At 41.3% G+C, this 12,542-nt stretch overlaps 1 protein-coding gene across 1 annotated transcript in view; it reads left to right on the forward strand.

Annotated features, from left to right (window-relative positions):
• Positions 1-12,542, forward strand: part of IQCH (IQ motif containing H) — an 83,873-nt gene that overhangs the window by 47,588 nt on the left and 23,743 nt on the right. Inside the window, exons 16-17 of the mRNA XM_033167649.1 lie at positions 8,775-8,895; positions 10,041-10,327. Coding sequence (XP_033023540.1) covers positions 8,775-8,895; positions 10,041-10,327 — 408 coding nt within the window. The remainder of the gene's footprint in view (positions 1-8,774; positions 8,896-10,040; positions 10,328-12,542) is intronic.

Consider the following 12,542-nt stretch of genomic DNA (forward strand, 5'->3'; position numbering starts at 1 on the left):
AATGAAGACATTGTGTCATCGACTTAAGCTGCCACGTTACCAAACATATGCTGGCAGGTTATTAAAAAATTCAGCTTTGTGATGAAAGACTATCCTGCAGGCTAGGAGTACACGGCAAAAGACTCTCCATTCCGGTAGAGTTATTAGAAACGAGAATATGACTCTAAGCACTAAATTATGTTAATACTTACAAATAGCATCATTTGCATAGCGGTTTATGATACAATCCCAAGGTTTTTCCTTCATTGGTATGTAGTAGGGCAACCGATTAAACATAATGTGGTTTACCGGAGTTTATACTGAGTGTCTATTCCATGTAAAAATGGAGTCTTAATTGTTGGATCCTCCATACCAGGATGCTGACCATTCCATTCAGGACATACAGTCATCACAGTAATCTCCTCTGAAACTTTCTGTGAGTTCAAGAGGATGTTAGTGGTCCAAGAGCTTATGTGGCAATTTGAATCACTTCCAGTCAAGTCAACACACTCCCCAATCCTTGTGCCCTCAGTCCAACACACATAACCAACCATTCTAAAGACTTACGTGTAGGTAAAACACATCAATAATTTTCCTACCAACTACTGATTGACTAACTTTTAGTTGAGCTATACATCTCCACCCCTTAAGCTCTCAAGTGGCATTAATGGGATTGCCCATCACAAAACACCTGGGCACAAGAAGGGGCAGCCCAATTCTTGGAACCCCCACCCCAAAGCTACAGTCTGTGGAAAGTTGTGCATCTTTTGTCACGTAAGATGTTTTGAGAAGAACTAGGAGCTGAAGAAACTGGCACCCCACCAGCAAATGTTTGAAAGAAGCAGTGAGGTGTGTGCGATGGCCATCACTTCCATGCCCTACTTGTGATGTTCCAAAGGGTCCATTGGACCAGTTGCTTCTGGAAACAGAATGCTGACCAGATAGATCCTGGGGTCAGATCCAGCAAGACATTTCTTACGGTTTTTTTTATAGTGTTGAAATTACTTGTTATTTCATTATCAGGACCCAGATAATTAAAATATGCCTTGCAAACCGTTGTTCAACAACTTTTCAGGAGTATGGGAGTTTCAGTGGTTGCGTGCAACTACTCCACCCCCCAAGGGTAACTTCATTCATTTAAATGCAAGAAGCAAACAACAGTGTGGTCCTACCCAACTCCCTGTGCCAGGGGAAGGGCTGCAGCTCAGTAGTAGTGGTAGAGCATCTGCTTTGCATGCAGAAGGTTCCGGCTTCAGTCCCCAGCATCTCCAGGTAGGACTGGGAGAGAATCCCTCTCTGAAATCCTGGCCAGCCACTGCAAATCATTGTACAGTCATACCTCGTGTTGTGTTTGCTGCGGGTTGCGAACGGCACGGGTTACGAACACGGCAAACCCGGAAGTGCATGCGCAAAAGCGCAATATCACGCTTCCGCGCATGTGCGATATCGCCACTTGGGTTGAGGACTTTTCGGGGTGCGAACGGCACCCCAGAATGGATCGTGTCCACAACCCAAGGTACCACTGTATACAGTTCTGAGCTAGATGGACCAATGGTCTGACTCAGTGTAAGGCAGCTCGCCATGTTCCTCTTGAGTAGGACTGATAACAAATAAGGGTGGACCCCATATGGGCAGCCTGTCAGGCACTGGACTTGTGCCCTCAGCCATGCTCTGACAGAAGACCATGCAGAGCCAGTTACAGCTGTGGAACGGGGACAAGTGTACCCTGTGAGAACTTTCAGCAGGGCTTCCACATGAACCCATAAACCAGAATCAGGGGGAACTGACTTACACCCTCCCTCCATTTCATAAAGTTGGTTCCTGAATTGCATGCATATACTCGACCCCTGGCCAGGAATGGGCTCAGGGAAAGGGAAGGAATGTGTTCTGGATCCCACAGGCAGCATTGTGGTTTATGTTTCTAGAGATGCTGCTGGTGTGTGACCACCAGCTATCACTACAGAGTTTATGCAATAATTGTTACATAGGGAACACGGTCTTCCAGACCGATTATGATCTGAAATAAAAGAAACGCCACTTGCAACAGCAGTATTTTGATAGCTCTTTCCGAATGTCATGTAGCTTAATAGTGGATGTTAAAATTATATTGGCTAGCAGAAGAGGTCTCCACTAGTCTCTAAACTATATAGCCATCGACGGGATATCAAGTTGTGTTTACCTATTACATCAGAGAACAAGCTGTGATGCTCTTGCTCAGTCGGTTATTATATTTAATGTGGCTACCAGTGTTTGGGTTTCAGGTGATTCCCTGATTCCTTAATTGTTGTGTCTTGTTATTTTATTATGTCCCTTGGTTAAATTCCTAGGACCTACAATAATCAGATATGCAAGCTGTTGGTTTGCATGTCCTATTGATTTAATATTCTTCTAATCAGTACATAAAGCTATGGGCCTGCGGTGTTAATTTTTCATATGCTTACAAAGCACCCTTTGATTTTCTGTCACGCGTTAATTACAGCGTTTTGCCATTAAATAGGAAGCTTTGTGTAAACTAATTACTAGGTAATCATTGTCTACCGCGAGCCGTGCTGTTTGGTACCTTTTATTTTATTCGGGGGAAATGCACGGATCTCGCAGTCTGGAACCACTATACCTTCCAGCCATTAGCTCTCACTAATTCATAGCATTATTGTGTTAAGATTGTAGGAGTTGTAATTGTTGTGGTATCAGTGCTGTTAATTACCGGAGTAAACAGTTGAAATGATGCCAAGGTCTATTGTACAAAGCAGAGAAAAGGAGGTTTAAATGTTACTTCTACCATCTGGGGACTGAAGTCTTTGCAAATGCTACAAAACAGCAGTGAGGCAATATCAGAGCTTCAAGCTTCAGGGTTTTAGGCCATATGGATTCAGAATATTTTGAATCAATTGAATTTAACTGCCAGTTTTTAGCAGTAACCGCGCAGAGATGAGGAGAATAAAGCAAGATCACGAAAAAAAATCTGGAATTCATCAGTGTTATCACATGCCATAAAATGCCTCTGTAGATTATATTAAAATGTTTATTCTGCTAAATTCAAAGAAGCAGAGGCAGGCTAAAAATGAATACAGATTTCAACTGTGTATTGCTACAAAGGGTGATTTTGTTTGTTTGTTTTATTTTGGGATTAGGCAGGGGTATTTGAAAGTCATCTACCGGTATCTCAACAGTTAATACAACAGTAACAATGAACTCAATGACTAAACAATTAACAGGGGGCTCCTGTGAATTTCCAAGGACTTAATTTTTATTCTGTTTTAGCATTTGTAGACTTCCTCTCAGAAGTAATTAAAAAACATAGAACATAACATCAGGAAATAAATTATTTAAAATTCTGATTTTGGTGTTGTTGTTTTTTTTAAATGTAAGTATTTGGAAAATGTTCAATCCCAGCAGCCTGAAAGAAGATTTCATGTTTGTTCTTGATCCCACTTTGCACTTCAGCGGCAAGACAAGAGCAAAACCACACTTTGCATGGGTGCAACTGCACAAGACAATTCAGAATAAATAGGGAGGTGTGCAAGGGGTGTGCCCTTTGCACTCTGGCCTTCCCAGTTTCTGTTTGTTCAACAGATTAAAAAAATATTAAATTCTGCATCATTGTTTGGGAAAGGGTTTTTTATAAAAAGAAATAAGTATATATAATGACAATAGCTTTTGAGTATTAACAAGTGTTCCCTGTTTAAAGAAAAATGCCTATTACACATTATTAAAGAAATGAAATCTGACCAGCTTTATATCTAGGCATGGCATAATTTTAAGCACATTTGCAAAATAAATTGTCCAGGGTGATTGCTTTGCTAAAAACAAAAAGCAGCAACAATAGAATGAATGAATGAATAAAATTGTATAAATGTGTGATATTTCTTTACAACACTACAAAGCTGTCCTGTGTGTGTTTCAGTATATTGCCTTTATTTAAAAACATTGGGTTGATCCCAGTTTTTGTGACATATATCCCCCCCACCCCCCCGAAAAGATCCCCTGCGGTCCCTATGTAGCTCCTTCATTGGGCTTGGATTTGGGGAGGGGGAACACAGTCCCCCCCATTCTAGTTTGTTTGTTTTTATTGGCCTGTTAACAGATGTTGACGTGGTTCAGGGCACAAGGCAGCCATGTGCTTCTAAATGGAGAGATCTCTCCACAATGAAGCCTAGAGCTGCAGGGGGTTGTTTGGGGCTAGAACAATGTTCTCTAGGCTTTGTGTGTGTGGCCAAATTCAGAATGAAAAGGGATTGATTAATCTGTAGGTACTGAAATCCTCGGCGAGCACAGCGAGCCAGAAGAGAATAGCGTGACCCATGTGGTGTGGAGAAAACGGGAGCAGCAGTTTAAGTGGTGGAAAGTTGAAAGAGGGCTAACCTCCTTGTTCTAATAGTCGAGGCAAGTGGCTGCTTGGCGGTCCGCTGTTGAAGCGCAGCATATGTGCCTCCCTTTGACAAAGGCCCTCTTCAGCCCAAAGCAGCCCCTCGGCCTGCGCGTTGATCCAGAGCGACGGGCCGCGGTAATGAGGGACAGGCCTCTCAAGAAGCAGAGAGGAGATAATACCGCATAAGTGGAGAGTTCTGTGGAGTGTTCTCGCCATTCGACATAATGCAAGGCGCTACCCCGGCGAATCGCTTGCCATCCAGCTGAAATGGGCCATTAGGTATCGGGGAAAATTGTCTTTTGCTACTTTCAGCAGATGGAGCAAATATTTTACAAAGCCATTTTACATACAAAAACCATTTGCGTGACTTGGTAATGGCAGCTGTTTTACATGATGTTACCTTCCAAAAGAATGTCTCTCATGAAAGGCAAAACCGGGACTTTTTTAATTTTAAAATTTGCAGTTGCACACTCAAGCATTCAGCCCTAAAAGCGGCATTTGAATTCTAAGTAAGTGTGGCAGGCGATTGATTGCTTCCAAAAACATTTTCCAGCATTTTTGTTCTTTTGCGTAGATTGCAGCACCAGAAAGTAACAACCCCCCCCAAAGCAACGAAACAAATTCTAAAGTACTTGCAAACTGCTGGATGGTGTGTGCATGTGTGTGTGTAGTGGAAGGAACCCAACAGCGTTCCCATTTCAGTCTGCCTCACAATAAGCTTTTTCTTAAACCCAGTGGCTGAAACCATGAGAGACAACTTTTGACTGGGAAGTGGATTTTTCAGCTAAGTACTTTTTCAGTCCTTGGGGTTCTGGGGAGAACTTTAAACAGTGGTAAGAGCTCAGAAGTTGGGAAATGAATGCACCCATCTGAAGAAAAAAAAAGTACAACCACCAGGATTGCTTTTCACTTTGTTCTCTCACTTTTCCTGTGAATAGTAGTGATAAATTCAGTCTAGTTTACATTTTAATGCAAGCCTACCTAACTCATGCTTCCTGAAAGAATACACAACATACACTTTGAAATGTGCACTTTTCCAAATTTTGCAGTGCCGTTCTTCCAAATGATATGTTAGGGACAAATGTATGTGCATAAAGATGCATATATTATTGAAAATAATATATTAAAATGCATTACGTTAGGGAAAAGTGCTTGCAAATAAAGCAAGGAAATTATGTAAAGTACGAGAAATGCTCACTTAAATGTTGACAAATTTTCAGGAGGACTTTAAAAAAATCACAAACTTACGTGGAGATGGGGTGAACTGAACTTCACATTGGAAAAATGAGAGAAATCAAAATTGATAGATTCATCTATTCCTGAAGAACAGTTAGGCTTTCCTTTCATTTTTTGTTCACCACATGTGCGTGACCTTAGGTTAGGTGGGAGATGGTGATTAGATTAGAAATATAGAATCAATGAATTGTAGAGTTGGAAGGAATATCTAGTCCAACCCCTGCAATGTAGGAATTTCATAGCAGACAGCTATCCAACCTCTGCTTAAAAACCTGCAAGGAAGGAAAGTCCACCATCTCTTGTGGAAGTCTGCTCCACTGTCAAACAGCTCTTTCTTTCAGAAAGTTCTTTCTCATGTCTCGTTGGAATCTCATTTCTTGTAACTTGAAGGCTTTAGTTCAGATCCTAGTCTCTGGAGCAGAAGACAAGCGTGCTCCATCTTCTATGTGACAGCCCTTTATATATATGAAGAAGGCTGTCATATCTTCTCCCAGATCTCCCTGGTCCAGTGCTCTTCAATAAACCAATTAGTCTCATAGGATATGACATCAGTATTGACACTGGGTACTGTAACTGTGAAGCAAAAACAACTTCATCACCCACTATGCAATGCAAGGATCTGATTTTCTCTCTTTCCCCAACCCCCTGATAAGAAGCAAATATATGCATTGGGATCCAGCCCAGAGTGACTAGAGGGAATGGCTTTATCTAGTGCACTGAAAATAAGACAGAAGCAACTTAATGGTACCTATTGATTTGTAGATAGAGCATCTTGCTAGCATTAATCAATGAAGAGAAAATTTATGTGGACCAAGCAATCCCCTCCCCCAATATGGGAAATCATTAGTTCTCACTAGTTCTTAAATTAGTTATACATGAAAGAAAAGCACAAGCCATTCTTTCTTCCCTCTCTTGTCTATATGGTGCTTTTCAGCTGGTTCAGTGCTACTGCAACAGCATTGTAATCTATAACTTATTAGCAAATCCTCCCTCAGTGTATACAGATACCCTGCACCTTTTCTTTTTGCTAGGAGTTTGGAGCAAGCCAGTGGCTTTTAGGGGACTCTCCACTATTAGTTGCCAGTAGTAGCTGTTGGCACTGGTGCCCTTATAGGCACCATCAAGCTTTCTGTCAAATGCAGAATGTAATGTAAGAATAATACATTTTTCAAATGATGTTGGTTTTTTAAAATCCAAATATACAGTATCTTCCAGAGCAAAGGTTGATGACACTCCCAAAGAATTCTAAAAAGTTGATTGGGCCAAACCTTCCCCTTCAAAAGCCATGCTGATTTTTTTTTTTATCAACAAGGCTTGTTCTTCTATATATGTTTGTGTGTTTAACAGTGTTAGCGTAAATCATTCTTTCTACCAGTTTGTGTGGGATGAAGGATAGGCTGACATGTCTCTAATGTCTTGGAGTGCTTCTCCTGTAGCTGTTGCAGATGTTCTCTTTTTTGCTTTTTTAAGGCTAGCTTTTGGAGCTCTCTGCTTTGCAGACATTAGATATCTTAAGCAAGTGAGTTAAACCATATGCTTCAGGGAAAGGTAATTTGTTCCCAGGCTGAGGCTCAAAGATGTTCATTTGTGTTCAGAATTCACAAACTGCCTTTTGGCAAACACAACAGAGCAGTTTTACTTTGTAGTGTGTTATTAAGAGAAGCTGTTGCCTCCACATACAGTGCATTTAAAACACAGCATTTAAAAATGAAGAGAAACCCTGTCTAGCAAGGAAAAGAAATGAGTGTGATGCTTCACTAGTCCATCCTGCAGTCCAGGGGAGCAAGAACAGAGTCCCGGGATTGGTGTGCGAAGTGGGCAATTGGTCCTCTTTTGGAGCATGGGACATTTCCAATTTCAAGGGGTCATGAAGCAGAAGGAAAGAGGCCCAAGGGAAGCAAAGAAGTGATCAGGATGCAGCTAGAGAAAAGCGACCTGGAGTTTTAACATACAGAGTCCCTAAGCTTGATGTGCTTGCTCAGCACTCTGACTTTTTGACAGCCTTCCCCAATCTGACGCCTTCCAGATGTTTTAGACTACAACTCACATCAGCCACAGCCAGTACAAAACATCTGGAAACATCTGGTTGGGGAAGGCTGTGAAATTAATATTGGGTTCTCTTTGCTTGCTTGCTTGCTTGCTTGCTTGTATGCAACATTGTGGGTGCTTGGTTCTATGGATGTTATATGGAGAAGGATGTTTCCACTGAGTTGCTGCTACAGATGTCAGAGAATACTAACAAAAACAGGAAAGGAAGTAGAAATTGTGTTGATCGTGTGTTCGCCTGTGACCAGGAATGAAAATCAGCCAAGCGAATACCACCAATATTGTTTCTATTGTTGTGTTAAGTCCTCAAAGTAATCAGTTGCTCATTTTTACATTGTTTCGATGTTTCCTTTACATTGAAATAAATATGTTACATAGTTACATAACTTACTGTATGTAACCTACATTAAATAGCAGACAGAGGCAGTGTTGTGTTTGGTAGAAACTGAACTGCAGCAGAATGGAAATAGCATTGATGGTGGTGAATACAGGTTGGAACAGAAATCTCTGCCTTCTTCCATCCCTAGATGCTGCTCATCTCGCACATTGCTGGTCCCTTGAATCTCCTTCATGCACAGTGACTTAATATAATAGTTTTTTCCAACTTACCCAAGGTCAAGGTGCTCTGAGATGACAACAGTGGTATGCCCAAAAGGTTTAGTCAAATTGGTGAGGTCCAGCAGACAAGCCAGAGTAGATTGTTGCCAAATGGAGAGCCCTCATGAGCCCTCAGGAGAGAATGGGAACATGCATCTGAATAAGGAGTTAATGAATGGATTTTATTTTATTTATTTATTTATTTATTTATAGGATTATTAGAGTTACCATCACCCTGGTAGACCAACAGATATGTTTGTAGCCTGCCATCTTCCCCATTTTGTTTATTTTGTTCAGTTTTCTGCTAAAAAGAAACAAATAATAGAACCAGTGGTTAAAAAGAAAGTATCTTTGATGAGGAAATGTTCTCAGATGGATGAAAGAAGAATAAGGAAAAAGATAAAGGAAACATTTAAAAAAAGGCTTTCTGGCTGTGGTTAAACAGTAACCACACAGCCTGTTGGAGGCCTGGTTTTTAATCACCCCACAAGCAGTTTTCATTTCTGCAGTAAAATTGCTTGTGGTTCTATTTAATTTGTTTCTGCAGGAACCAGCTTTGGCGAAGATCTCCCAGGAGCTGCCGGGCCTTTTAGCACAGCACGCTCAGGCTGTCAATGAGAAACGATTTCCTACATGGGGAAAATTCCTCCAAACATTTGTGAGTCAAGGTAAATAAGACTGCTAAGTTCCTGCTAAGTGCTATGAGGGATAATTATATCACCGGTACTTCATTCTCATTCATTTAGATATTTCTCTGCCCTTTTTCATTTCCCCATTGCAGTTTTAACTGTTGAAAAATAAGATGTAGGCAGCCATCTTTGATTCTGCCTAGTTGTGGTGGGCTTGGCTTCCTTGCTGGAAGCTGCTGAACTCTCCCCCCACACAAACACTTTAGAAAACACATGGAAACAGACATATGGCTAGGAATTGCCTGAGTGGCAAAAGATGCTTGAGAAGAAACTTTGAGAAGAAAGAAATCTCAAAGGACTACTGTCAACATTTTGTGGCTTCGAGTCACGGTGCTAGCTGTGGCGTTAGTGTGTTCTGTGGCTTTTCTGAGGCTAGTAAGCTATTATTGCAATAAAAGAACCTCTAAATTCTGCACTGTAGAATTCTGCAACCTTCTGAAGACCTTATGTCAGCCAATTCATATTCTCCTTAGTCTCCTTAGTTTCATTAGCATTTCAGATTTGGTTAGAATCAAGTTGGGTCAAGAAGCTTTGGAGATCATGGAAATCTCATTCCCTGACCAATGGGACTCCTGCTCAGCTCTTTCTTTTGGCTTCCGAGATCTCAAACAACTTTTTAGGAACTTGAAGCAAAGTGTCTCAAGTTTTGTGCTGGCTCATGTAATTATGGAAGCACAGCATATTTATTGATCTGGTTGCATTGTTATGCCATTCCTCTCCTGGGAGCTCAGCATTGTGGCTATGCCCATTTCATCTTTCTCCTGGGTAATCCTGATCTCATCTCTACTGCTATGTACACAAAATTATATCCCTCCATTCCCAATAATGACTCTCTAACAACAAGCATGCCCTTTCATATGGCATCCAAGGCTTGAAAATGACTCTCCTTATAGCTATAAGCACAGAGGAAACTGAAAATCACAGTGGAAGCTGAAGTGAAGTTCAATATTTCCATTGAACCAGGCAGCACCTTCCCTAATAAGTTGTTTATTTTTGGAAGGCAACAATCATTAAAGAGAAAATACAGTACTGGCAATACTGTATCCCAGAACAAGCATTTAATTTGTACTGGGGGGAGGGGCACTGCTTGATGGAATCCTAGCAACTTCTCTCTCTCTAACTAGGTGGCATCATAGAAGCCTTCCCACCCTCAGACAGCATCACTAGCCTCAAAGTGGACATGCTAATAGAACCAACTGGAGAGATATCAATGGTTTCCTCTGGAGACCAGTTCCATGCAGATGGTCCTCTGCGCTCCACAGGAACCACCCTTCCCCAGTGTTCCGTTGAGCCACGGGTCCTTAACAAGCTGTGTCTTCAGATTGGAGAGGCCTGCAGATCCAGAGGAGTTGTTGGATACTTCTCCATTGACTTTGTGACATTCATCCACCCTCAAACCATGGGGCAGCAGGTGAGTCGGCGAAGCAGAATCTTAAATTCCTATGACATGCTTGCATATACTGTGGAAATGTGATCATGATAAAAGGTGGAGTGGGGGGGGGGAGAGGAAAGCACTCTGCTCTCCTCCTCTCACAGGCTAGTAATTTCCATCCTCATGAAACATGCTGTATTACAAGGACAGATTGGGTGGGCTTGGCAAATTGGTGGTTTTCCAGATGTTCCATTGGAATGGAGGAGGAAAAGATCAGGCCAGAAAGGTTGACACATTGGAATAATAATAATTATAATAATTTGTTCCTTATACCCTGCCTGTCTGGGCGGCTCCCAACAAAATATTAAAAGCACAATAAAACATCAAACATTAAAAACTTCCCTAAACAGGGCTGCCTTAAGGTGTCTTCTAAAATTCAGATAGTTGTTTATTTCCTTGACATCTGATGGGAGGGCATTGCACAGGGCGGGCGTAACGTCACTTCTTGTAGGGAGGGAACTGCTGGAAGGCCCTCGGAGCTGGACCTCAGTGTCCGGGCCAAAGAATGGGGGTGGAGACACTCCTTTAGGTAAACTGGGGTTGAGGCCATTTAGGGCTTTAAAGGTCAGCACCAACACTTTGAATTGTGCTTGGAACTGTATTGGGAGCCAATGTACAAATCCAAGAGGAAAATGGCAACATGACATTTCGCTTGTACTCCCTCTTCTCTCCAGGGATGAGATTCACAACACATTACCTTGAAAACAGCAACCACTGTTTAAAAATCAAGTTTTTTGTCCTTAGACCTGCCTGAATTAAGGATGGTCCCATCTGTCAGGTTCGGTTTCTCTCACTTTACCACATCAGTTTGCAAATTCTTTTTTTTTTTTAGTCCTCATGAAAGTTCATCAGCATAATAGTCTGAATTTCTCCTAAATGTACAAATCATTGTAAGTGATTTTGCCTAATATACACATTTAAGTATTTTTTCCTAATATGATGTACTATATACACACTTAACCTAGTATATGTATTTTGTACACATTACTTGATTGGGGAACTGCATTCGAAGGACAGTTGCATTTCAGTTCTCATGTTGTTTCAGGAAACGTGAATTAGGTAAATTTGCCTTTAAGTATGAACTGAATATAATTCCTCACTCTATTCCCACCCCTACTCTGGCTGTGTGACCCAGAAGTTCACATCAGGAACTGAGAGATGTTGATATTATGTTGTTGTTGTTCAGTCGTTCAGTCATGTCCGACTCTTCGTGACCCCATGGACCAGAGCACGCCAGGCACGCCTATCCTTCACTGCCTCGCGCAGATATGTAGGGGCTTGTTATACCAAATATTTTAGGGGACATAAACCCTGAGTGCCCTTGGTTGACAGTGGCCCCAGCACAAGAACAAATTCACCTCTCTGTTACTAATCTTTGAGGCAGAAATATTGATTGATTGATTGATTAGTGGCTTCTATAACACCTATCAAAGCAGTTTGCAATCAAATGAACATTTAACAATAAAATATTTAAAGCCCTTAATATATTTGTATTTCTTTATCTATTACATTTGTTAGTCACTTTATCTTGCCCAAACCAACTTACAACCAAACATATCCAATTTCTTTTTAAAAAATACACAAATCCAGCATGACAGTATAGCCTGCTTGTAATTAATACAGTGGTACCTCGGGTTACAGACGCTTTAGGTTACAGACGCTTTAGGTTACAGACGCTTCAGGCTACAGACTCTGCTAACCCAGAAATAGTACCTTGGGTTAAGAACTTTGCTTCAGGATGAGAACAGAAATTGCGCGGCAGGGGTGCGGTGCCAGCGGGAGGCCCCATTAGCGAAAGTGGTACCTCAGGTTAAGAACAGTTTCAGGTTAAGAACGGACCTCCAGAACGAATTAAGTTCTTAACCCATGGTACCACTGTACCACAACTAAGTACCCAGGATCCTAAATTGACCCCCAAAGCCCAAAGTAAACAAATAAGTCTATAGATAAGCATAGATATTCATAGGGACTAAAACAAAAGCAAAAACATGTCCACTAACTTTTTTTAAATGCATAAAATGTGTAGTTGTCATCAATGATAAACATTTATAATAGGCAAGGAACTGCAATATTTGGGTAAACTTGCTCTACTCAGAAAAGTAAGGGATTGATGCAGGCATATCACCCACCTTCCTTAGTGATGGCAGTTCCACAGAAAGAATCTCACCCCTTTTTCATCAGCAGAAAAAAACAC

This window comes from Lacerta agilis, chromosome 13, assembly GCF_009819535.1.
Source record: "Lacerta agilis isolate rLacAgi1 chromosome 13, rLacAgi1.pri, whole genome shotgun sequence".
Lineage (NCBI taxonomy): Eukaryota > Metazoa > Chordata > Lepidosauria > Squamata > Lacertidae > Lacerta > Lacerta agilis.